This window comes from Leptonotus elevatus, chromosome 21, assembly GCF_054856555.1.
Source record: "Leptonotus elevatus isolate MCC_2025b chromosome 21, RoL_Lele_1.0, whole genome shotgun sequence".
In the NCBI taxonomy this organism is placed as follows: domain Eukaryota; kingdom Metazoa; phylum Chordata; class Actinopteri; order Syngnathiformes; family Syngnathidae; genus Leptonotus; species Leptonotus elevatus.
In genome coordinates, this window is record NC_141259.1 from 3,799,658 (window position 1) to 3,823,221 (window position 23,564).

At 40.3% G+C, this 23,564-nt stretch overlaps 1 protein-coding gene across 2 annotated transcripts in view; it reads right to left on the bottom strand.

Annotated features, from left to right (window-relative positions):
- zfhx4 (zinc finger homeobox 4) overlaps positions 1-23,564 on the bottom strand; it is a 93,857-nt gene that overhangs the window by 26,139 nt on the left and 44,154 nt on the right. For both annotated transcript variants that reach the window (XM_086065734.1, XM_086065733.1), the window contains exon 6: positions 18,481-18,715. In XM_086065734.1, coding sequence (XP_085921860.1) covers positions 18,481-18,715 — 235 coding nt within the window. The remainder of the gene's footprint in view (positions 1-18,480; positions 18,716-23,564) is intronic.

The window sequence follows — 23,564 nt, forward strand, 5'->3', positions numbered from 1 at the left end:
TAAGCTGTTGTTGCTCGTTAACAGAGGGGGGAGGTTCATTTTCAGTTCTGCATGGATGAGAGGTAATGTTTATGATTCTTTAAGGAGGAAGTCAACCCAACAAAAAATCTTCACAATAATATGTTGTATCCACCCCTGCTAGTCTAAACACAGCATACTGATTAATATTTAGTTTGTGGAATATGAAATAAGCAACAAAATCCACCTGTTTTTTATCCATCTCAGGGGCTGGCCATTTTGCCACTTGCTGTCGACTGAAAATGACAAGCTTTTCAGCATTCCCACATATGTTATTCTGATTCTTTATTATACTTATTATAATTTCAGGTACTGTTTATTTTCCACACTTCTTCGATGTGCCAAAACTCCCAAATAATACATCCATCCGATTTGCATCGTTCAAATTTCAACTTGCTACAAAAATTCACACCTGCCGGGAATTATATCACCTGATTCCACATTGCTTACGGTTTTCACACAATTTAACGTTTAAAATAAAATGTTCTCCATTCATTTTCAATGGGACTGACATTGAACTTTTTCAGTCCCACTTTCCACACCCACTTCCATACATACTGCTGATCATCATACTGCTCAGTGGGGCAGTTGGTAAAGTGCATTGTCCAGTAACCAGTAAGCCACGGGGTCGAATCTCACCTATGACTGTAAATTGCAAATATATCTATGGCAATTATGCTAAGTGATATACATGTATATCATCTGACTATCATATCCGGAAATGCATTATAATTTCACTGAAATTATTAAAGCTTTCAGCATCAGGTGACAGCTTTAAAAAAATGAATACGCTATTAGCCATGAATTTGAACAATTCAAGTTAGCTCAGTGCTTAGAGTATTTGATTTCCACCACGAAGAACCTGGGTTCAAAACCCGGCTTGGATCACATTTTAGTACATTCGATGGTTTGATACCAACTGACTATCATATCAGGAAATGGATTATAATTTCTCTGAAATGATTAAATCGCACTTTAGACAGATTGCAGTTCAAGTTTTCTTTGTATCAGTCATTTAACTACAATTAAAAAATATCTATTTTTACATAATCTATCTTTCTATTTACTTCATAAGCACATGGATTCAAGTCTTAGCATTCAGCTAATATCATTCAGCTTTTCAGCATTCCCACGCAATTTCTTTAGAAATTGCACTTTGTCTAATTATACATTGGTTTTCGCTATTTGTGGGTCGGGCTGGTCCCTATCTACCGTGAATGGTGGCAGTCAACTGTAGAGTAAATATGCAAAGTGAAAGTTTTAAAAATATAGTGCTCCATCGTCTTATCAAATCTGTGATTGATATTCTTTCCTTTTTCTTTTTTTAACTGAATCGCTGATCGTGATTGGCCGAAAAATCATGATCATCTAAGTTTCTTTACAGTATGTCGTATACAGCCCCATTAGTCTAAATATTAGCCTTTAGATCAGGGGTAGCCAAGTTCGGTCCTCGAGAGCCACTATCCAGCCTGTTTTCTATGTCTCCATCCTTCAGCGCAGCTGAATCTAATGATCAGCATGATAACGATCCTGATCATGAGGCAGGTGTGTTAGTGGAGAGAAACATGAAAAACAGGCTGGATAGTGGCTCTGGAGGACCGAACTTGGCCACCCCTGATCGAAAGGCTAATATTTAGACTAATGGGGCTGCATACGACATACTGTAAAGAAACTTATTGGGTTAACTTCCCCTTTAATGCCAAATACAAAGACATGATAACAATATGGCTTCAAAAGGTTCTGTGGTGCAACACCTGACCTTATCCAACAGCGCTTGCACACATTAACATCTGCGTCTTACACAACAACCATATTGCATTTCGCCAGCCTGGATCACCTGAGGCAGAAGGGCAAGAGTGTTGAGGCGGCACGACAAGCTCGCAGGGAGATTTAGGAATCATCTGCAAAGAGAATTCCTTTCCCCTCTTTCATTCCGACTCTATTTTCTTTTACTTTTTGCTCTTTTATGATAGCTTTATTCAGCCCCCGATTATAAACATCTGGTGGACGAGGCAGTCCACGCACGCACACAGCGAGGTGGCACACACAGCGGAAATACCACACATGCTCACGAGGTTGACCCTGTCAGGTCCAGTGGATGGAGGGATGGAGGGAGGAAAAGAGGGAGAAACTGCCACAAAAACACACAACAGGGAACTGAGGGTTAATGGCGTTCCCATCTCTGTGATAAGAATTCATTCTCTTCTATTACCAGCACTTATCTATAGACACTGCCTTGTGTCGCCGCTCTGCTCCTCAAATACACACCCAAACACGCACACACACACACAATCATGCACAGCGAGGGTCTCAGATCGATAGATGATCCTAATGAAGAAAGCAGCTGTTTCTCGGCATACCTGCCCGACTCTATCAGATCTCGCCGCCACGTTTGTCCTTCTTTCCATCCATCCATTTAGCTATCTATCCATCTACTTTTTAATCTTTTCACACAGCTAGCCGTCCACATATATCCTATTTGTCCCTCCATTTATTCCTCCTATCTGAACATCCATCGCTACACTGGTTAACAGCCATACCGGCGAGGCAGATATCGTTTGTAATTGCCCAGAGTGGCTCTTGTCATGTAGTCAGGGTTTATTTCTTCTTCTCTGAACTAATACCAGGCCAAGAGGGGGAAATCAAATTTAAAAAAAAGCAGCGGTTTTAAGAGCATCTGCCCTCTGTTGCCAATGTGTGTGTATCTATGCTGTGCAAATGGGCCTGTGAAGGCAAGGAGACGAATAGATGTTGTTTAAAAAGATCTTAATCCTATTAGGCCGCTGTATTGTTTTAGCAACATGGAAACTGACTGCTTTCAGAGCCCTCAGACACAACAATGTAACGATGTGTGACAGTCAGAAAAAAAGGATGTGATTCAAAGCTTGAAATAATATTTTTTTGCGAATCAACAACTTAATTTAAGGAGCAACTTTCTAATTTTGTGGAAACTTTTTTCCCCCATTCCTCAACCAAGGGTTTGATGAATAATATGACAATATAACAAATTAATTGCTTTTATTTTTCATATAATCCATAGTTTTTATTTCTTGAATTACTGGTAATATTATTATTATTATATTACATAATTTGTGAAGTGGAGTCAACCACCCTAAGCACTTTGATGCGCTACCTGTGTCAGTTTTAGGCTAGTTTAGCAATTAGCATGGCTTTTCCATCTTTTCTCGCAATCCCTTCGTGAGAACAATACTTGCCAGATGTGTAGCTTATTCACCGCTATGGAGGTGATGACTACTGACTCAAGAGCGGGTCAGTAACGTGTTTAGCCGCAGTAGTAGCCAGTAAAGCTTGTTGCTAGCTAGATGGTTGTGGCGGAAGTAGCATTGAGCGTGTGTGCGTAGGTGGCGGGTATGTTATCATGCGTACGTACAGATCAGCAAAACATTTAGGACAGTCTCCGCTGTTAAGAAAAACTTTTTAGTAGTTAATAGTTTTGTTTTGCTGATAACCGCTGAATATTGTAAAAATGAAAAATGATTTGTTCGCTTTAATTGTGGCCTTATCTACTATACTTGTGTTGGATTCACATTACAAGGGAATGCATTCATGTCAAGGCAACATTCCTGAATGATGGGCGCTACCATTTAACTAGTCATGTGACATGTTACTTCCCTTTAGAGAGGAGGGCAAAAAAATGCCTTGTGTTATTATGTCTTCTGGAGTGCGGCATGACTTCTCAACATAAGAAGAATATCTCTAGGCAGAAATATTCATTAGGTTGCTAAGAATCAGCTCCGAAATGACCACATGGAACCTGCAATACGCAGGCACAGACCTGGGGCAAATGCCCCAGAGAAAGCATTCCCAAATGGTTATAAAGTCGAGTGTTGGCTTTCCTTAGACCTTCTCAAAAACATGCAAAAAATGTCCATTTCATTACTAGCTAAACAATGTCATATGGGCCCCCACCAGCCCTAATAGAGGCAGACAAAGACGGAGCAGCACACATATGCTTCGAATAAATCAGATTACCCAGGGAGCGGGGGTGAGACGGGGAAGGGAACGAGGGAGCGAAAGAGGGAAAGAAAGGGAGACACCGCCAGACACTTAGAGGATTGACAATATTCCTGTTTTTTTGCTACCTCTCCCCCCTCCCCGCAACCCTCACTTTCCTTTCCTACACCTCCCTCCCGTCATGCCTCCCTCCCCACCCCTGCCTTCTTCAGCGGGATCTGTTTTAGATTTGAGCCAGAGCTTCAGCCATATCTCTCCCTTATCTCTGCTAGCCGTCAGAAAACAGAAAGCTCCGTGTTTCCATGCATTAGACTCCCAGTTCCTGACACGCCACTTGAAAATCCCCATAGCCCCTCAAAATGGACGAGCAAAAGTGCAACGAGATGATTTAATCAAACGAAAGGCAGGTTAGCGGCTTGCATTTGATATGACTTTTTCTGGATTGGTCTGGGATCATATTTTTTTAGGAAAATTATTATTATTATTATTAATAATAATAAAATTATTATTGGTTTAAAAATCATTGATTGTTAATCCATTATCAAATTAATAACTATTTTAGTAATTGAATAATTATCCCCAAAAATCTATTATCAAAAAATTATCAAAATCCTCTGATTTCAGCATCTCAACATTAATTATTATTGGATTTCTGTAGTCCTTCATGATAGCAGACTGATTTTCTTTTGTATTTAATGCAAACATCTGCTTTTAATTGACTGAACGAGTAACTGAATCCATTTTTAAAAAATTGGTGAAAACATCAGTAATCCCCCTTTTTTAATCATTAAACAATACCAAGTAAACAACAATAATTGGTTAATAAGCAGCAATTAGGGAAATGTTTTTAAATTTTAATGCAAAATAAAATATTATCCAATTATTTGATTTATCTAAAAATATTCGACAGTGACAGCCCGAATTATTACTGTTGTTATTGTTCCATTTTTGTGTATCAATTAATCACATGCTCTGAGAATAACATGCACCTGATCTAACTATAACTGCTTTCAAAGCAAAACCAAACAAAACATTTTAACGGTAAAATATTGGCAGAGGTGTCTAAATGTTTTTCTTTGAGGGCCATATACAGAAAACTCGAATAATTCAAGGGCCACTGTAATTTTTTGTATACCTGTATGGCATGGACTGCTTAAAAGTGGACTGCGGCCCACTAATGGCCACCACTGGTTTTTGGTCTTTACTCTTTATTATTATTACACACTTATTTTCACAGGTACAAATATGCCCACATATACAGAGCTTAACTTTTTGCACAATTCCATAATAATAAATAATTAAGCATTGCGCCAACAAATGTCACTTTAAATATACTTCACATTAGATCCTGTATTCCCAGCTAAACCAGCATCCTTGTGCTTAAAAATAATTTTAATCACAATTTGAGAAGCGTCAACACGCGCTGTTGTTCTTTTCTCTCCAATTAGCACTTTTGATGACAGGACATGGAATTATCGACTCCCCTTGAAGTTTGAACAAAAAACATGGGAAAACTGTAGTGGTGGGGTGTATGTTCAAAGAAACAAAAATCTATATTCAAATGACTCTTTCTATTGATTTATAATTAAGTCTTAATTACAACTGGGCATGGACATTCAAACTGCGCCGTCACAATAGCGGGAAAGGAGATAGGAGAGCATTATTGATACACTTTAACAGCGGTGGTCGCCCAGACATTGATTCAGACATTTTGCGGTGCCTTTGGCATGCTTGGAGGATTTAAATGAACAGGCAATTGAGGCACACACACACACACACACACACACACACACACACACACACACACACACACACACACACACACACACACACACACACACACACACACACACACACACACACACACAGCCAAGGGTGTGCACCTGCATGCACAAACACACACAACTAAGTGAACTACACAGGATAATTAACCTTCATTGGGGAAAAGTCAGAGCTGGCTTATCTGCAAACTAAACTGTGTGTGTGTGCCCATCAGGTGTAATTACATTATTAGGTGAGGAGCTGATTGACTTCAGGTGGGGCTGCAGGAGGGGGAAAATAAATAGGTTGTGATTTGTGTGTGCGTGTGTGCGTGTGTGTGCGTGCGTGTGTGCATGTGTGAGGACCCATATATATTATTGGCTCAGATGCTTGTGGCGTCTTTTGGCGGCATCTCGCCACATGGCAGTGTATGTCCCCACGGGGCTAATCAGGTATCTGATACCTTTTGTTTTGGGAGCTCATTGATGGATGAAATCTTTATCTGCGCTATTGATCAGGGAAGGGTGCACGGGTCCTAAACTGTCTGTCTAGCAGCCTGCCTGCTCCGGCTCTAACAAGATTGCCAGGGCCGAGTATATCAGTTAACATTTAATCAATGGCAGCTTAAGACACTGGGGCACTGGGAGAGAGGCCCGCCGCTTCAAGCCTTCTGCCCCAAACCATTACCTGGGATTGAAGGCAAAACGTGTGTGTGTGTGTGTGAGTTAGATGGGGGTCCGGCAGATAATTACGAGGGATTTGGACGGGTAGATCACATGTCTTCGGGGGTCAGCGGTGTGTCCATCTGTGTATTAGTGCATTTGTGTTCACGGATGTGAGTGCAGACTTGTCAATACAAGAAATGGGAAACACACGTACTTGCAATATGACATATTTGTAAAGCCATTTCTTTTCTTACAATGCAAAATAAAAACTACGGTAGATGAGTGACTTTAGGGATGTTTGAAAGCATTTTTTTCAGACTGATAACAGTACGTACTCAACTTTACCGATACCAAGTATCAAGTAAAAAAAACCCTGATATATTTAATGAAAGACATACAATTTAATTGCAATTTTCTATTCTTCTAATTTCTAGTTTCTGATATTAAAACGGCCAGAAGAGGCTGGCAGATAATGGTATCGGCTGCCGTCGCGCATACTCATACCTTGAAATATGGCAGGTATCGGCCTGATACCCGTTATTGGGTTCTCGCCCATCCCCAATCAAATGTAACCTTTTAATACTCTATAGTCAGCAGAAACTTATCAGTTTTGTTGAAGTAACAGTTACATAATAAAACACTAGTATCGGCTGCTCTCTTGTGAGCTAGAAAGTAGAAATTAGAAAAATAGAAAATTACATAAATTTCATGCAATTTTAAGGAACAATTTTGTGATGTATACGTCTTTCTTTTTAAAAAAAATAATCATTTTTTGTTGGTATCGATATCGGTCTGATAACAGGCCATATTTCAACGTACTCAAGGCGGCGGCTTATACCAGTATCGGCTATCCTTTTGTGGCCATTTTGCAATCAGGTACGAGAAATTACCAGAATAGAAGATTGCTATTCATTTCATGCAATTTTAAGGAAAAAAGCTATATTGGGTCTCTTTTTTAAAATCATCTGTCATTGTTTTTTGTGGGAATTGTATTTATCAAAAATACTAGTGGTACTGGAAGCCTACTTGTTATTGGTCTTGGTGACTACCCAAGACTTGAGTACTCAACACTGGTCTGAAAAATGGTGGTATCAACAGCATTGTAAAACACTGTTCAATCAATAGCACATATTTGTCAGCCTTCGTCACTGGAGTCCATCATCATCATCATAATCATCATCATCATCAAATCACAACTTTAAAGACTTTTCAATGAGACCATATACATTGTCTTGTATCTGTGTGTGCGTGTGTGTTTGGTCTTATTTAACGGGGGAAGCCCCTCGTTTTATCCAAAGCCTGGGAGAATCCCACCACCGAAAATCAATGTTTGTGAGAGCAGACTACGTGAGGTAGCGTGTGCGTGTGTGTCAAGGTTTTGTAAGACAAATCTCTCCAGCGCGCGTCGCTTTAGTGCTATTGAACCAAGCTTCGATCACTTGGCCGCTGTGAATAATGCAAGGGAGGCTACTTGCTCACTTACAGCACAGGACTCTAGCGGCCGTGCGAGTGTGTGTGTGTGTGTGTGTGTGTGTGTGTGTGTGTGTGTGTGTGTGTGTGTGTGTGTGTGTGTGTGTGTGTGTGTGTGTGTGTGTGTGTGTGTGTGTGTGTGTGTGTGTGTGTGTGTGACAAGATGGCCCCCTTTCTCCTTGCAAATGCAACACGGCAGTTCCCCGACATTCTTCCAATTGGCCTTCTTAATCTCGTGTCAGATACAGGAACTCCCACATTGATATTGTCTCATCGAGTGTGTGTGCCACATATGTGTGTGCACGCACGTGTGTGTGTGTGTGTACGCTGGAGGCTCCTGCAGTAGACGGGAAGAGCTTAACTCAAGCGGACAGCTCCGTGGTACGCACTTTGACACAACCTGACTCATTGTTACATTAGTGGAATATCGTCATTAAAAAAAAGACAATTAGAGACGAGAAGAGTAAAAAAAAATAGGTGAACACGCTCGTCTTCATGTCCTCAGGTATGTGAAGCATAGATATTATTAAACAGAGCTACAGAGTAATTATTTTGATTATAAATGATGAGAGTCGTGTGTCCTCCTGCTAATTAAACTGAAAGATGTGGAATGGCACAAACCGTAATACTTTCATGGTTGATGTGGCCGGGGGGGACAATGGACACACAGATGCTTAATGGCTCTGTCTATGAACAACATCTTCTCTTTGGCCATAACCGTCCCTGTCATCACTTATGAGGAAATTAAACAAAACATCACTTCCTATTTCCTCTCTTTCTTTTTCTCCTCCTCTCCCACTTGGCTGTTCTTCTTCCCTTCCCATGCGACTCAAACAGGGTTTCAATTTCAAAATGCTGATTGTCTCATTGCCGACTCCATGCATGTAACACTCACTGGCACTCTCGGGACTGGCCTCTTTGACTCCCACAAGATTCAGCTGCGTGTGTGTGTGTGTATAAAGGGGTGATGAGGGTGCAAAATGCCTATTACGTTGAGAGTGCGGTCCCTCTTACACTGGAGAGAATTCTCTGGTGCCTAAAGAGCAGAAAATTGCAATGCTCCTCTTCCTCACTCCCCATTAACCTGTGTTTGGAAACAAAGAACTAGCCAAGTTGTGTGTTTGTGCGGTTGTGTGTTAGCACTGAATTTAACTGCAGCTTCCTCCTGTCTAGAGCTGAGAATTGCAGAGTACCTCACGATGCGGTATGATGTCGATATTTTGTCAACAATTGTATCAAGATATATATGTAAATCAGAGTTGGCTGTGTTCCCTCCCACAACAGCGCAAACAAAAACTTCTACCTGCGCTCGTCAAGGACAGTGCAAACAAAAACTTCTACCTGCGCTCGTCAAGGAAAATACCAAAAGACGTCATCAATTAGACTCAGCTCGAAGAAATTAGTTGATTGAAAACATGACAATGATTTATCCACACAGTTAAAAAAAAATGTTTTTAAATTTGGGGGTAAAATAAATAATAAATAAACAAATAAACAAATAATAATAATAATATTAATAAATAATAATAATAATAATAATAATAATAAACTGTACACTGGTTTGGTAACCCTAAATCTTACATTTCTGTAGAAAAAAATTTTAATAGAAAAATAAGGGTGTTTTTTTTATCTTAACTTATCTTTCACCAGCAATGCTCACCAAATTGAAGATTAAGCAATTTACCTGGATGTTACAATTTTACACACAGCCTGTGAGCGTTAAATATGACACACATTCAACTAATAGCAACACAAACACACATATATGACAAGGATTAATGTCCTTATAACAATGCACTCTTGGAACAGAATGACAATAGTTTTGCCCAAATTCTACCATAAAATATATGATTTTCTGACATTTTTAATGTCACACATTCTGTAAATTATCATTTTAACGCTAACGGGTATTTGGTGTATTTAATACAGTAAAACAAAATGTTTGGTTTTGACGGTCCTTTACAATGACGGTATTGTATTTTTACTGACTTTTTTTTTTTTTTACAGTGTGCACTATGGTAACACTATGTTGCAGTTAGTGCGTAGGTGCGCAAATGTGTACATTTGAACACTGGATATACTGTATCTGATACTGGTGTATCAATACAGTACTGCGGGAAATATTAACATATCATGCCATTTTGTCCCAAACCTTCTCCATTCTTTATTACGTCACTCCTATTCATTTTTCAGATCTGTATGCATGTTTCTAAATGAAATGTTTCCTCTTTTTTGTTCCTCCCTTATGTCCCTTGTTATAAAAGAGCAAACGAGGAGATGTCATCTTATGAAGAGCTTGGAGATGAATCCAAGGAGGCATATTTGTTTAATTTACACAAAGACATCCTACATCAAAGTCGAGACCCCGGGATCATTCTGTGGATTTTTCTTCTTTTTCTTCCCTTTCTCTCCCAGCATCCTTTTCTGATTCAGTGTCACATTTTATTCTGTCTGTCTCTATTTTCACAGTGTTATTAGTACATGATAAAAGCAAAAAGGGATGTCATGACACAAGACCCCCGGTAAGCTTTAGGAGGTGGGTGAGAAAACGAAAGAGAATGAAGGAGAGGGTGGGGAGGGTGCAAAGGGGAGCGGCAAAGATGAAAGAGATTTTGTCTGGAAATGATTGCTCACAAGGCATTGATTCTGAGCTTTAATCTCACATCGGGCGCTCAAATTTCCTATTAGGGAGATGAAGAAGTGAGAGAGAGCGAGAAGGGGGGCGTTGTCTTCACATACTGAAGGTGGGAGGTGAAACTTGGCAGGAATCACTATTTGGCAGACAAAACTTGCATTTTCCTTATTCTAGACACTTGCTTGGCCAAAAATATATATTTTTTACACTACAGTTCAGAAAGCGAACGTTGAAGACTGACACACACACACATCACACACACACATACAACAAGCCATTGACAGGGGCTATTGCCGCAAAGCTTCCTCCAGTTAGCGACGATTAGCCTGAGCTATAGGTAATCAATAGCCTCTATCAATTCCATACCTCCCGCTGATGGATGAAGTAAAGGATAGAGAGAAGAGTGAGCAAGGAGGGAGGGATGACAGAAATTCTTCCTGACAATACCAACTTATCATGTGGATCTGCATGTGTGTGTGTGTGTGTCAGCCGCCTCCGATGTCCATCTGCGAATTGTATCATCGCCGTCTCAGATTAGCGGCTGCTTGGACCAAGCCCCAGCATTGCCTGGTTACCGTGGCTCCGGCCCCGCACGGGCCCCCTCCCATCACCTGATTGTTTGTCTTAATGCTGTGTGACACAGCCCATTGTTTTGTCCATCTGTGGTTAAGAGTCAATGGACAGAGGGTGTATGAGGGGCTCAGGGAGAGAGAAGAATGGAGGTGAAGGAGGATGAAATAAAGAAGAGCAGGGGCTAAAAAAAAAAAGGAGGGGGGTAGGAGGGGAAAAAAAGCTGAAACAAAATGAAACGAAGGAGACTCCAAGTGAGGGAAAACATCGGCTGTAATAAGCATTGTTCATCAAAACGGACTTTATATTCAACACGTCCTGAACCATAGGCTCCCGGGTCCATATGGACCTGAAGAGAGGCCTTTTGTGACATCATAGACGTTCTCTTCAAAAGACTTAAGTCATATTTAGTATGCGTCCTCAGAGCCCTACGGCTTTGTATTGTAAATAAGGCTAATGTGGCATTGGTCAGCTATGCTAATTCAGATAATCAGCGCAATTTTTGTAAATTATAACTGTCAGTGTGGCAGGGCGCAGAATCCTTGGCGGAAAACATGAGGGAACAATTTAGCATGGGTAATACCCCCTCCACCAAAGAGCTGCCTCCACTCAAAGAAAAACAATCGGGCCGCGCTCTGACCGCCCCCCCGACACACCATTTCAAAAATAGTTTATGGTGAACGAGGCTCATTTCTTCAGTCAGGCTCTCTACAGTATGTGCACACACAAACCACACAGTAATTATCATTTGCTTGCTTGGAATTATTCAAGAAATGACCACACTGCCTTAGAGAGCTTGGTTTTGGGGAATTTTGGAGTAAATTACTGCTTGCCCAAAATATATTAATAATACATATATTCATCATTTGCGTGCAGGGTCTTATTCTCTTTTGGCTAATTCATCATTTCACTTGTTAATCTATGTTCTAGTTATAGGGCAGAACTGTCTCACAATAATTGTATTACTTTCAGCTACCCATGTATATTTGTACGGTTTTCAATACTTGTGGTGGTTCGAATCAGTGGGATTACGATTTGATTCGATATGATATGGCTCTATTCGAGAGGGTATGATGCAACGACTTGTTTGTTGTCATTTTACATACATTTGAATGAATCCTGTAAAATGTGCCATTTTGTTCTAAGATATAACTTACCAATAAAAGACGATTTGATACGTGTCGCGATATATTTCAAAGCGGAACACTGTGATTTGGTTCGGTTCTCTTTTACATGATTTTTCTTTTCGGTTCAAACCAGGTTTTGTCATATATATATATTAGAGCTGTCAAAAGATTATTGTTTTTAATCAGATTAATCACATTTTAGAATTCTGATTAATCACGATTAATTAAATAATAAAAAAGGCTATTTTAGCAACTTTTCCCCCCGCCAAATTTGACAAGTACCTGTTATCTGTTAATTCTTTCAACATTTAATGTTATGAGGACGTCTTCCACATTTTTTATCCATTGCACGCTCTCATCTTCCTCTTTCTCTAATCAGTTAATTAACTTGCATAATTTAAAATAAAAAAAATGACGCCAATATTTTGACATGAAAAAATATTCTGAATGTCATACGCAAACATTTATTAAATGCTTTACTTGAATGCATGTAGTTATGTTTATTGCTCAAACGCAACCTGTGCTACCTTTAACGTAACCATCCGCTGTCAAGCTAAAGGATCATCTGCGGTCAAAATTAATAGTGTGATTAATCTGCGTTAATACATGATTAATGCGATAATTTTTTGTGATTAATTAATTATTTAACGCTTTAACTTTGACATTGTGCAGCTGTATCAAATGTTGTGGCCGGTGAGTATATAAGATAGTAAGTCAATCAGTTAGTCTAACTAGTTGTAATGTGGCCTACTGTGCAAACCAACGGAGACGGACGGGTGTGTGTGTGTGTGTGTGGGGGGGGGGGGGGGGGGGGGGGGGTGTTGCGTTGCATCCATTCTCCCGCTCCTCCGGCCATCCGCGAATGTTTATGTGATGGCCACAAATTACGGAGACAAACCCTGGAAATAGACTTCTGTCTGAAGAGAGACCTTCCTGAAAATAAAAGAGAACCACTGGAATGGCAAAACCATCCCCAGCGAGTAGAAAAAAAAGATAAAGGAGGGAAAGTGAGCGAGACAAACCAAAAATGCCTCAAAGACATCTTGATGTCATCACGCACACATACAAAATGATCTATTTTCCATGCTGAAAATCAAGCGATCACATGCTTACAAATGCACACGCACACACAGTTGGTGAAGTGAGGATTCATCAAGGACCAGCTCCTCATGCAAGTCCACATCTCCATTCATTTACAAGCACATCCAGGGATAATAAGTGTCCATTAGGCTCATTTTAGCCTACAGCCGCTAGGAAAGTGGTTAGCATGGCGACAATAATTTGACTCGAACCCAACATGTCCCAGAGCCTTATCACTTAACAGAAAACAAAAGGACACACGCAAAGTATTTTTGGTCTCCAATTTCGAAGAGGTCTTTTGTTTAAAAGGGGGACTCAGACAAAGAAGGTCCTCTCCCTCTCTGTTTAATGCATGTTGTGTGGTGGGGGCATGTAGTGGGAGGTGGGGGAGGTCGCGGCTACGGATGACAGTCCCGGCTCTCACAAGTAATTACCTCCATGAGATCCCATCTACCATCCTTTTTTTTACGGAGGACAAGTGAAGAAAAGAAGAAACAAGTATGCAGGGGGGAAAAAAGTGTGCCCTTGTGTTTCTGCTTGATCTGACTTATGAGGAGCTTTGCACATGACGGTCACACGGCCGGCTAATGGGCGACGACACACACTCACATGCGCACACACATCCTTACAGTACAGTTGAGACAGAGCAGCAAGTCAGAGCTAAATCCCTTAACTTCAGAGAGTCTCCACAAGTTTGGCTAAAAGTAAAATGAAAAATGTCGTGCAAGCTGTCATATTTCCCTTCTTCCGCATGGACTTGTTTAAACAGCTCCATTCAGGGCATAATTTTATTACAGAGTGGAGAAGCACACACACACATTTTTCCCAACAACTTTTGGATGACCCTCAAAGCAAAATGGCCTCCAAGCTGAGAGGCAATTCATTTTAGCTAATTCTTGTGATGGGCTTCTTTTTTTTTTTGAATCAACTGGAACACTTGTAATTATGCACACAGAAGCACAATTTATCACAGGGATACCAACACAGTGAGCTTTTTGTCTTTGAGGGAAACCACTAAAGGATCATAAGAATTTGTCCTTGATGAATTATGGGACAAATGATCAATTAATGGCATGAATAATTGTGGTTTGGAATTTTTTATAGTATGTAAGAATGTATCTCTGAAAGTTCTGAACTTATGGTCCCATGCTTTTGTTTTATTGAGCAAAATAACACCACCATAGTTGAGGCTTGGAGGTCAGCTTCAATAGTTGATGTAGACACCAAACTCGTTGAAAATGACAATGCTTACATGCAGCCCTTACAAAACCCGCATATTTACATTGTGCCATGTAAACACACACAAAAACTTGAATATTCAAAACACGGAAATATGACGCCTGGGTTACCCCTTTTCTAGCCCGAATCATTTGGTCATATACCTCCTTTGCCGAACATTGCTTTGTGTTCTGTGCATGCTCTATTCACAAGGAATCTTAGTCTTTACAGTCAGGAACTACTTGTATGCGCGGCGGCCATCTTACATTGCCTTTCCTAAGCGAGCCTAACTTGAATACATTGATTTCTCTGTGCCGTTTTCACGTTGTCTTCTGTGGCTATGGTGAAAATGCCACAGTGTGTATATATACGCACATATATGCTGGTATATACGTCCGTGCGTCTGACACGCAACCCACCAAAAATACACAAGCAGAGGTGAACAAATATGCCGACGCAGCACAATTTTGAGGCGAGGGGGAAACTTAGTTAAAAGTGGAAATGATGTGTATTTGTGTAATGATGATTTACACGGGAGTAACTCCATCACAGGCTATCCTGAATACTTCACCTATCAGAATTTTGACCTTAACCCGAATATTGACTGCATGTAAACATAGTCACTGAATCAACAGTGCCCCCAATTTACCAGGATGTGATTGTTGATTCTCATATTTTGATGTATCGTGTGATGTTTCAATGTTTTTCGCCGAATATATCGAATAGCACAAAACACTACTATAATAGTTATAATAGTTAGCGTTAAACCAATAAAATAAACCAGCGCAGTGGGGCAACGAGATGCAGTAACAAAGCAAGAGAAGTGTTGCTTGCGTACGCCTGTCAAAACACCTCCTCCCCTATGTTGCGGCTCCACAGTGCTGTACCCTTAATTAGGCCATAAAATCAGCACCCAAATTGTTTAATGAAAGCCATTCACATGTACATAAAGTCTGGAGCATTAGAACCCTTATTCCCAAATGGGCCTGTAATTATCTGGCTCAGCGCCAGGTCCCGGCTTTAAGAGAAAGATACCGGTCAGCACTTAAATTAATCTTTTTCATACCGCTCTCTAATGAACCGAAAGTGCTCGAGTCAGGAGTTGTAGCCTCAGAAAAATAATAGCATGCGCACACATACAGACGAATACAGGCTCTTTAAAGGGACCGCTGGCTGGAAATGTTTCCTACACTGGAGTCGTTGGCCCCTTAGTTCCCCCGAATCTTAACTCTTCATCTTTCCAAGACTTTGTGGGCAATTCTTTGTTTCTAACTTTGGTGAAATCATTTGGGAAGAGATTGTTTTTTTTAGGATTAAACACAAAGCAAAGCCCAAAAAGACATGGAGGAGTTTGGTGTGGAACCACTTGCGAGTCCTAATCTCAACAACCATTGCAATCAGCTGTATTGAAAAAAAGTAAAAAATAATTTGAGTAACTCCATGTTCATAGTTTTGTCCATAAACAACTGCTTATCTAACCATATGACTAGGCTGCTATTCCCTGTTTTGATCACTGACTAGGTTTGAACTTTGGCTGACAAAAAAGGAGCTGTACCGATGTGTACACTGTAAAAAAAAAATACCCTTGACATTCACCCTAATCACTTTAAATATATAGCCTGGCCAAAAAGAGGGCAAAAGGGGAAACAAATAAGCCCAAAAAGTGGTTTAAATGCTGTGTGCTTTCTTTTAAGTATTGCCGTAGTTTCCCTTGGAAATTCCCCATCGGGAGTCAAATCCGCCTATCAAAGAACGGCGCGGTGACAAATATGGTGCATTTGATGAGGAGGACTTTTGAATTAGGTGCAGCGGTCGAATGTTGCTTCTTTTTTTCCTTTTATCTGGGATTGCGGCATCTAATGAGTAGGACAAAAAAAGGAGCGGAATTTGGTGCTGCAGCTCCAAAACTTGCAGAAATGTGATCTGTGTGTAATTAAAACCAAAGTTACACCAGTAATGAGCGTCCATGTCAGGGTGGGGAGTGTGTGGTCAAGAAAGGACACTTTGGAACGCACACACACATACACACACATGGATGTCATGCCAAATGCTATGCTGGAATGCTATCCAAAGCATGTTACCTTCCTTCCCCCCAGCCCCTCCCCTCCCTCCACCCGCTCCGTCAGGTCAAGCAAAGCAAAAACAAGTTAAGCGCTCATTTTCTCCCTACAGCATTAACATAAGGATGACTAAATAATGGACCCTGACTCTTCTGGTTTAAATTACACCACGAGACCCCGCTCTCCTCCTCCACCCCTCCCCTTACACCCTCACCAACCTTCAAACCCCCCATTCAAAGAAAACGATTAATCTTTCTCCTTTTTTTTTGCTCTCTGAATGTTTTACAGTTCTGTTACACTTATTAGCTGCTGGCAGGACGGAGACCCTTAAATGAAAGCCAAATTGCTTTGGTCATGAGAAAGGAAATGAAAGCTCACTCCAGGGAGAGGCTGCATATGTGTGTGTGTTGTGTGTGTGTATGTGTGTGTGCGTGTGTGTGTTGATTGTAAGTGTGCACAAGCTGCGAGATCCTCCCAAGGTGAAATTTCATAAGCTGCCCGCCTGCCTGGGATGTCCCTGTGCACGCAGCTTGTGTGTATGTGTGTGTATGTGTGTTTGTGGGAGATATAAGCGCGGCAGCCTAATAGGAACAGTATGCTCATTTTGGAGAGATTAGGAGGGAAGGACGGCTCTGTATCGGGAGACGTGATGTGGATAGGAAGGCCAAAGGCGAGAGGGAGGGAGAAAGATTTGACAGCATGTAGAGGGAGTGGTGCGAGAAAGACGAGATAGCGGGACTGTTAGGGAGGAAAGTAAGGTGGATGTAATTATAGCCAAGGGCAATCACAGTGGAAAAAAAATAACATAAGTGGAAAAATAAGCAAGATTTTGTTAAGGTTGCAGAAGTAAAAATTCGGCACTCCAAGGTATATGCCAGAATTTTGATGTAAAGATTATCCAATTATTGTCAAAAAGTGGACCAAAATGAATTGCGATCTAGCTCTTTGTATTTCTGCTATGTCAGTGGTTCTTAATCTGGGTTCAATCGAACCCCGGGGATTCGGCGAGTCAGTCTTGGGTTAGCCGGCGGTCAAGATACACACCCAACTCAAATGATTCGTGATAATTTGGCCGTCATTGGCCGCAGGTTATCAAGCTACATTGCTTGGCCTGTCTGCTGCAGGGAATTTGGTGCACTCAGTAGTTGACTTGTGGCTGTTGTGATGGTACAACGTGTGAATTCTTTATTATAGTAATCACTTCCTACTTGGTTGAGCAAAAAAATTATGTGTTTGGACGAATTCGTGCAATATGAATTCACATGTATAACGCAAAATATGGTGTACCGCAGGGTTCAATTTTGGGACCTCTCCTGTTTTCATTGTATTCCATCTTAACTCATTCATTTCCAGCCATTTTCACTGAAGCAACCCCCTTTACTCCCGGCTGTTTTATTGGATTTTGACTGATTTTGCAAGGCCCACAGAATATTGTGTTCTATTGCTATAAAAACATGGAACCTACCAAAAGAAAGATTAGAGTCTCTTTCATCACGAAGTACATTTCTATCTGTTTCCGTTTTGCAGCAATTATCATTAGAATATAGCAAAATGTCATCATTATTCACAAATCTGTTTAAAACAGTGGGGAAAGAGTTTTTTGCAACATGGTCCTGCTTGATCTCTTATACTCTGCTGCCACCTGCTGGCCATTTTTGTAATAACTGCCATTGCTTCAAGCATTCCCTTCAGTTCAGAGGCTGCATCAAAGTCTTCTTTATGCTTTAGTATAAAAAACAACAACATGAAAACATATAAATATGTCTTTGGGAGCATGGTAATATTTAAAATAGAACGTATATATAAATTTTTGGAAGCAAATGAGTTAAGAATTACTGTGCTATACTATCTCCTTGACCTGAGGTAAAAAAAAAAAAAATTTAAAAGACCAAGTCACAGACCTTGACTTGAGGGACACTCCTTAACGTGGAACAGCTCATGGAGGCTGAATCCATCATCGTCCGCTCTCAGGCCTTGCTGGTGCAGCTGCAACTTCCTCAGGCCTTCGTTCTGCTGGTGCCGGGCTGAGCGGGAGTGCTGGACCAGGTTGAGGCGAGCCTTGGTGGAGTAGTCGCACAACGTGCAGTAATAGACGCACGACTCTGGGCTGTAGGCGCTGTCCAGCTTGTGCAAGTGCTGTTAGAGAGAAGGGAAAAGACAGGAAGCTTTTTTAGAAGCAACCTCAATCATACCAAAGAACATTTGGGGGAACATCAGTGAAGCAAGTTGCCTGAATCATGCCTATATCATTTACCACTTTATTGCTATTAAAGCTTTTCGTTCTGCTCTGGTTGCAGTTCAGTTCCAAGGATCCAAAGCCCAGAAATCCCACTTCCCTGGCTTCATACGAGCCAGAGACGTCAATGGATAACGTCCCTGCCACTTTGTCTATTATTTCCAGCTATACATGTTAATTACACACTACAGTATGTGAGCTGAAGCGGCCCTAATAAAGCAAAAAATATATATTCTGAAACCCACATTGGGTTTTGCGCTTAATTTTGCATTTTATGACAGCATCGTGTAGCAGTTAAATCATTATATTTATCTCCAATAAAATATTCTATGATAACAAAGAAAAGGAGAAGAAAAACGCCTGTATGTATTAATTGGCTAAGTCTGAGGTGAGGTGCAGACTCAGCACGTAGAAAAAGTCAAAATAAGGGCCTGGGAGGGGAAAGCTGTTTTCCTCTGAACATTCACATTGTCCAGCTCTTTTCATTGTTGCCAGCTGCAGGGGTTTCGCATTCAACGTGTGCTGTCATTTGCAAGGCCCGCATCTCCAGTTGCCTATTTAATGGCACTGCAGCCATGCAAAGCCGCCCCCTACCTCTTGCCCTGCCCTCAGCGCCTGCATGTGCACAAACTTGCAAACATGCACGCACAACACAGCGAGCCTCCCATCTCCGACCCCCACTGACCCCCTGGTCTATAGCAACCCACCTTGTCCCGCTCCCATACACCCGGTCAAACCAAGCATATCGAGTGTGCTTCTGTTGTTGCTGCCGGGCTAATGAACAATGCACAAAAACAAAAGAGCAGGCCAAGCTTTTATTATCTGATCCTCTGTGGAGGGAGGAGGGAGGCACAAGTGGGGGCTGCAAAGACACAGGGCAAATGTTGCATTTCATTTCATTCACTCTAAAAACAGTTGGGTCACAAATAATCCATTTTCGGTCAATTGTGTTATTTTTTGGCCCAACTCTTAAAACAGTTGGGTCACAAATAACCCCATTTGAACCAATAATGTACTGATGTCCAAAGTTTTCTCCCAGTTTTTTTAAAGTATAAAACAAACTTTTTTTCTGTACAAAATAACCCATCTTGTGGGGTTGTTTTATGTGATGCAACTTAGACATTAAAGTCAAATTGACCCCCAAAAAACTTTGAGAAGTTATTTCTGACAAAACTCAATTTAGAATATTTTTCTTTATGGGCAAAATGAGCCATTTGCTTAGGTTATAAAAAAAAACATGACCTGTTTAATGTGAAGCAATTTTGAAAGTTGGGTCAAATTGACCTACGTAGTGAATCGGGGGTTTTTTTATTACCCAAATTGGGTTATTTTTTAGCCTACAACAGTTGGGCAAAAAAAAAAACTAATTTGGGTCCATTTTGTTTATTTATTTACCCAACACTAAAAACCGTTGGATAAAAAATAACCCAATTTAGGGCAATAATGAACTGAAACATTACTTGAGTCAATATATCTAAAGTTTTCTCCAAGTTTTTTTTTAATTTTTTGATACAAAACGACCCATTTTTGTTGTTTATTGTTTTTTTATGGACAAAACGACCCAATTTGTTGGGTTGTTTCAAACATAACCTGTTTAGTGTGCAGCAACCCATAAAGTTAGGTCACATTGACCCAGGTAGTGATTTGATACATTTTTTACCCAAATTTGGTTATTTTTGACCCAACACAAAAATCGTGGGATCAAAAATAACCCAATTTAGCTCAATAATGGACTGATCCACTACTTTGGTCAATGTGTCTAAAGTTTTCTCCAAATTGGGTTATTTTTGACCCACCTGTTTTTAGAGTGTTCTTTCCTGCTACATCCAAACATAGTTGCATAATCATAATGACAACATTGTTGAACAGGTGGGGACAAAGGTGTGGGCGTGTGTGTTTGTGTGCGGTGGGCTGCAGGTATGTGAGCTTTAACTACTCCCCCCCCCCCCCCTTCCGTCTTTGACAAACAGGGATTAGCAACTTAGCTACAGCTGCTAACACATCTTTTCTTCATTTGTTCTTTCTTTCTTTTGTCGGAAATCTGACCAGGTTTTTCTCATGAGGCGGTGGGACGTCCCTGCGCAGTCAGAGGCCCTTTCAGAAGTCTTAAGTTTTAATTAAGTCCAAGTTGTCAGAAGAAAGCTCCCCTAGACCAGAGCTCAGGGCCATTAATTACAGCTATCTTTGTTTCTCTGTGAAAGGAGGCCTCCCTTGCCCCCCTCTCTTTTTTTCCCCTGCACTCCTTTTCTTTTCTTTTCTTTCCTGCCCTCCCTGGAAGGAGACAACTGAGCTGCAGTCATTGCACATACGTGTGTTGGTGGACACTCACAAGCATATGTCACATGTAAGAGTTGAACGTCTGTTGTCTTTCCCACTGAAACATTTCTCCCAATACCTTTTTTTTTTTACTGATACCAACCATCATGTTCTGGCCTGTCATAATGGATTTACATCATCACACCATATTCTATGCAGCATACACAAGAGCCCCTATAGATCCGCCATGTCTTTCATTCTGTCATCAATCATTAGTACTCCAGTGTAAAAACAATGGCGCCTTTCACCGTGCCTTCGTTTTTGTCCTTTCTTGATTCACTTGAGATTTCACTCCAGTTACTTATTCTGTACATAAATGGAAACTAGCGACAATGAATGCAAGTCGTTAGCATTGAATAGCAATAGCAAAGGCCTTGATTTTGTCCAGTGACAACAAAGCCTGTGTTATTTTTCTTCAGCCTTGAGCCACTGATAAGTCTGTGAAAAAGAGTGAGGTTTCAACTGGAGTCATCCTTGACTGGTTTTTAAATGTTTCTACTGGCAAAGCCATTCAGGTAATTGAACTTGTTGGAAATTAAAACGCTCATACAAATCAGCAGCGGTCCAAAAATGCTTCACGTGGTTCAACGTTTTGACTTATTTGCTTTTAGGGATATGAAGCGTCAGTCAGACAGAGTTGAATGATACACTTGGGGTTGAAGCGGGCTGCCAGCTAGGTTTAGACCTAATATTAATTCTCCCGCCATCAGCACATTCCAGAGAGTTTGTTTAAGACCTAAACTAGAGGGCTGTCTGTCTGTCGCTCTGGCACTCGGCAGGCGCTCTGGAGATCGCAGGCCAGAATATCCATGATTTATGAATGTTTAAAGGAGCACTTTGACTCCTGCCAGGCGTGGGCTGTGTAATGCATATTCAAACACACAAACAGACTGTTCCTGCTCCTGGGTTTGCGCTTGTGTCTGTATTCCATTTAAATGTGGATATAATGGATGAACCTGCTCTCTGGAGACATCAGCGGGATTTAGTTGTTTGGAATTAGTAAGAAACTGAAATTTTTGGGGTGATGTGAGAAAGAAGATGACCATGGCAGATTAATTACGTAATGAAAACAATAAAATCTAATCCTTAGCCTACAAATGTGTGGCTTTAGATGATCACGGTGTCTGCTTCTCATAAGGCTGGCTATTTAATTTAATTATAATCATGATTTTGATTTTTTCTTCTCACGATCTTATAAACATAATCAAACAAAAACGATTACGATGCCGAACAGTGCCATGTGTGCATGCAAATTCCGCACCCTATATACACTGTGTTGCTTGTAACAAGCGTGTGACGTATGTTTTTCTGAATTCTCTGAGAATGTTTTCAGCTGTTTAATGACAACCGAGTTACAATTTAATTAAAAACTAAACACACAACAAAAATAATTATACACATTGTATTTAAACACAACACTTTCTTCTTTTACAAACTTCCCCAATGCTCATGCTAGCATTCAATGGGAAAGCCTTTTGATTGGCTCACAGAAAATTAGCATTGAGATCTGGGAATATTATTTCTTCAAATAATGAATATTCACACACAAATGCTGAAGTAACAAATACAGACAAGTAACATAATGATATATAGTCTTCCTAATCTGTGAAAAATATTCTTTTTTATTGCTCTTACTTTAATTCTTATTATTGTACTTGTTACAAATTTATTTTCTGATTGTAGTTTTAAGTTATATTTAAAGTTGAGTTGAGCATTTTAATTAAAACAAAGTTTTGAAACCAATGAAAAATAGTTTTTATTAATTATGATTTTAATATCATGAATCAAAAATAACTTTGATTGTTATTGTTTTCCATAATCGCCCAGCCCATTTGTGATTTGGTATACAGTATAAACAGTGAGTGTACCATAAAAGTTGTTTACCTATAAACCAAGGGTGTCAAAGATATGGCCTGTGGGCCAGATCCGGTCTGTCAGGGGGCCCAATTTGGCCATGAGGACAGAACAGAAACTGCAGTTTTTCACGAAAATTAACTGTTGTTGGTAATGTTGTCCAATGCTGAGCGCACTGATGACCACTTAAATGGTATTCTGAAATTTGGCTGTTACTCATGATTTGATACAAACAAATTGTGCTCATTTTTGTTACTAAATGTCAAGATTAATCTGTAGTAAGATAATAATGGGAATATTTTCAGAATGTATTTGTCATTATTTGCACCCAAAAAAAAGAGGAAAATTTTGACCTGTTCTTATAGATTGGGCCATGAACATTCTGGTCCGGCTCACTTGAGATCATATTTGGGTGAAAGTGGCTCTTGATTTAAAATGAAAGGGTCACAGCATCTTGCATGCTGAAGGAAGTCAAATAATAGGCAATGTAATACCTGGTTATATAAAATTTTCTACCAAATTCTCAGGGGAGCACTTTAAATTAACACGTATAAGCATTAGTGCCACATTATTGCCTGT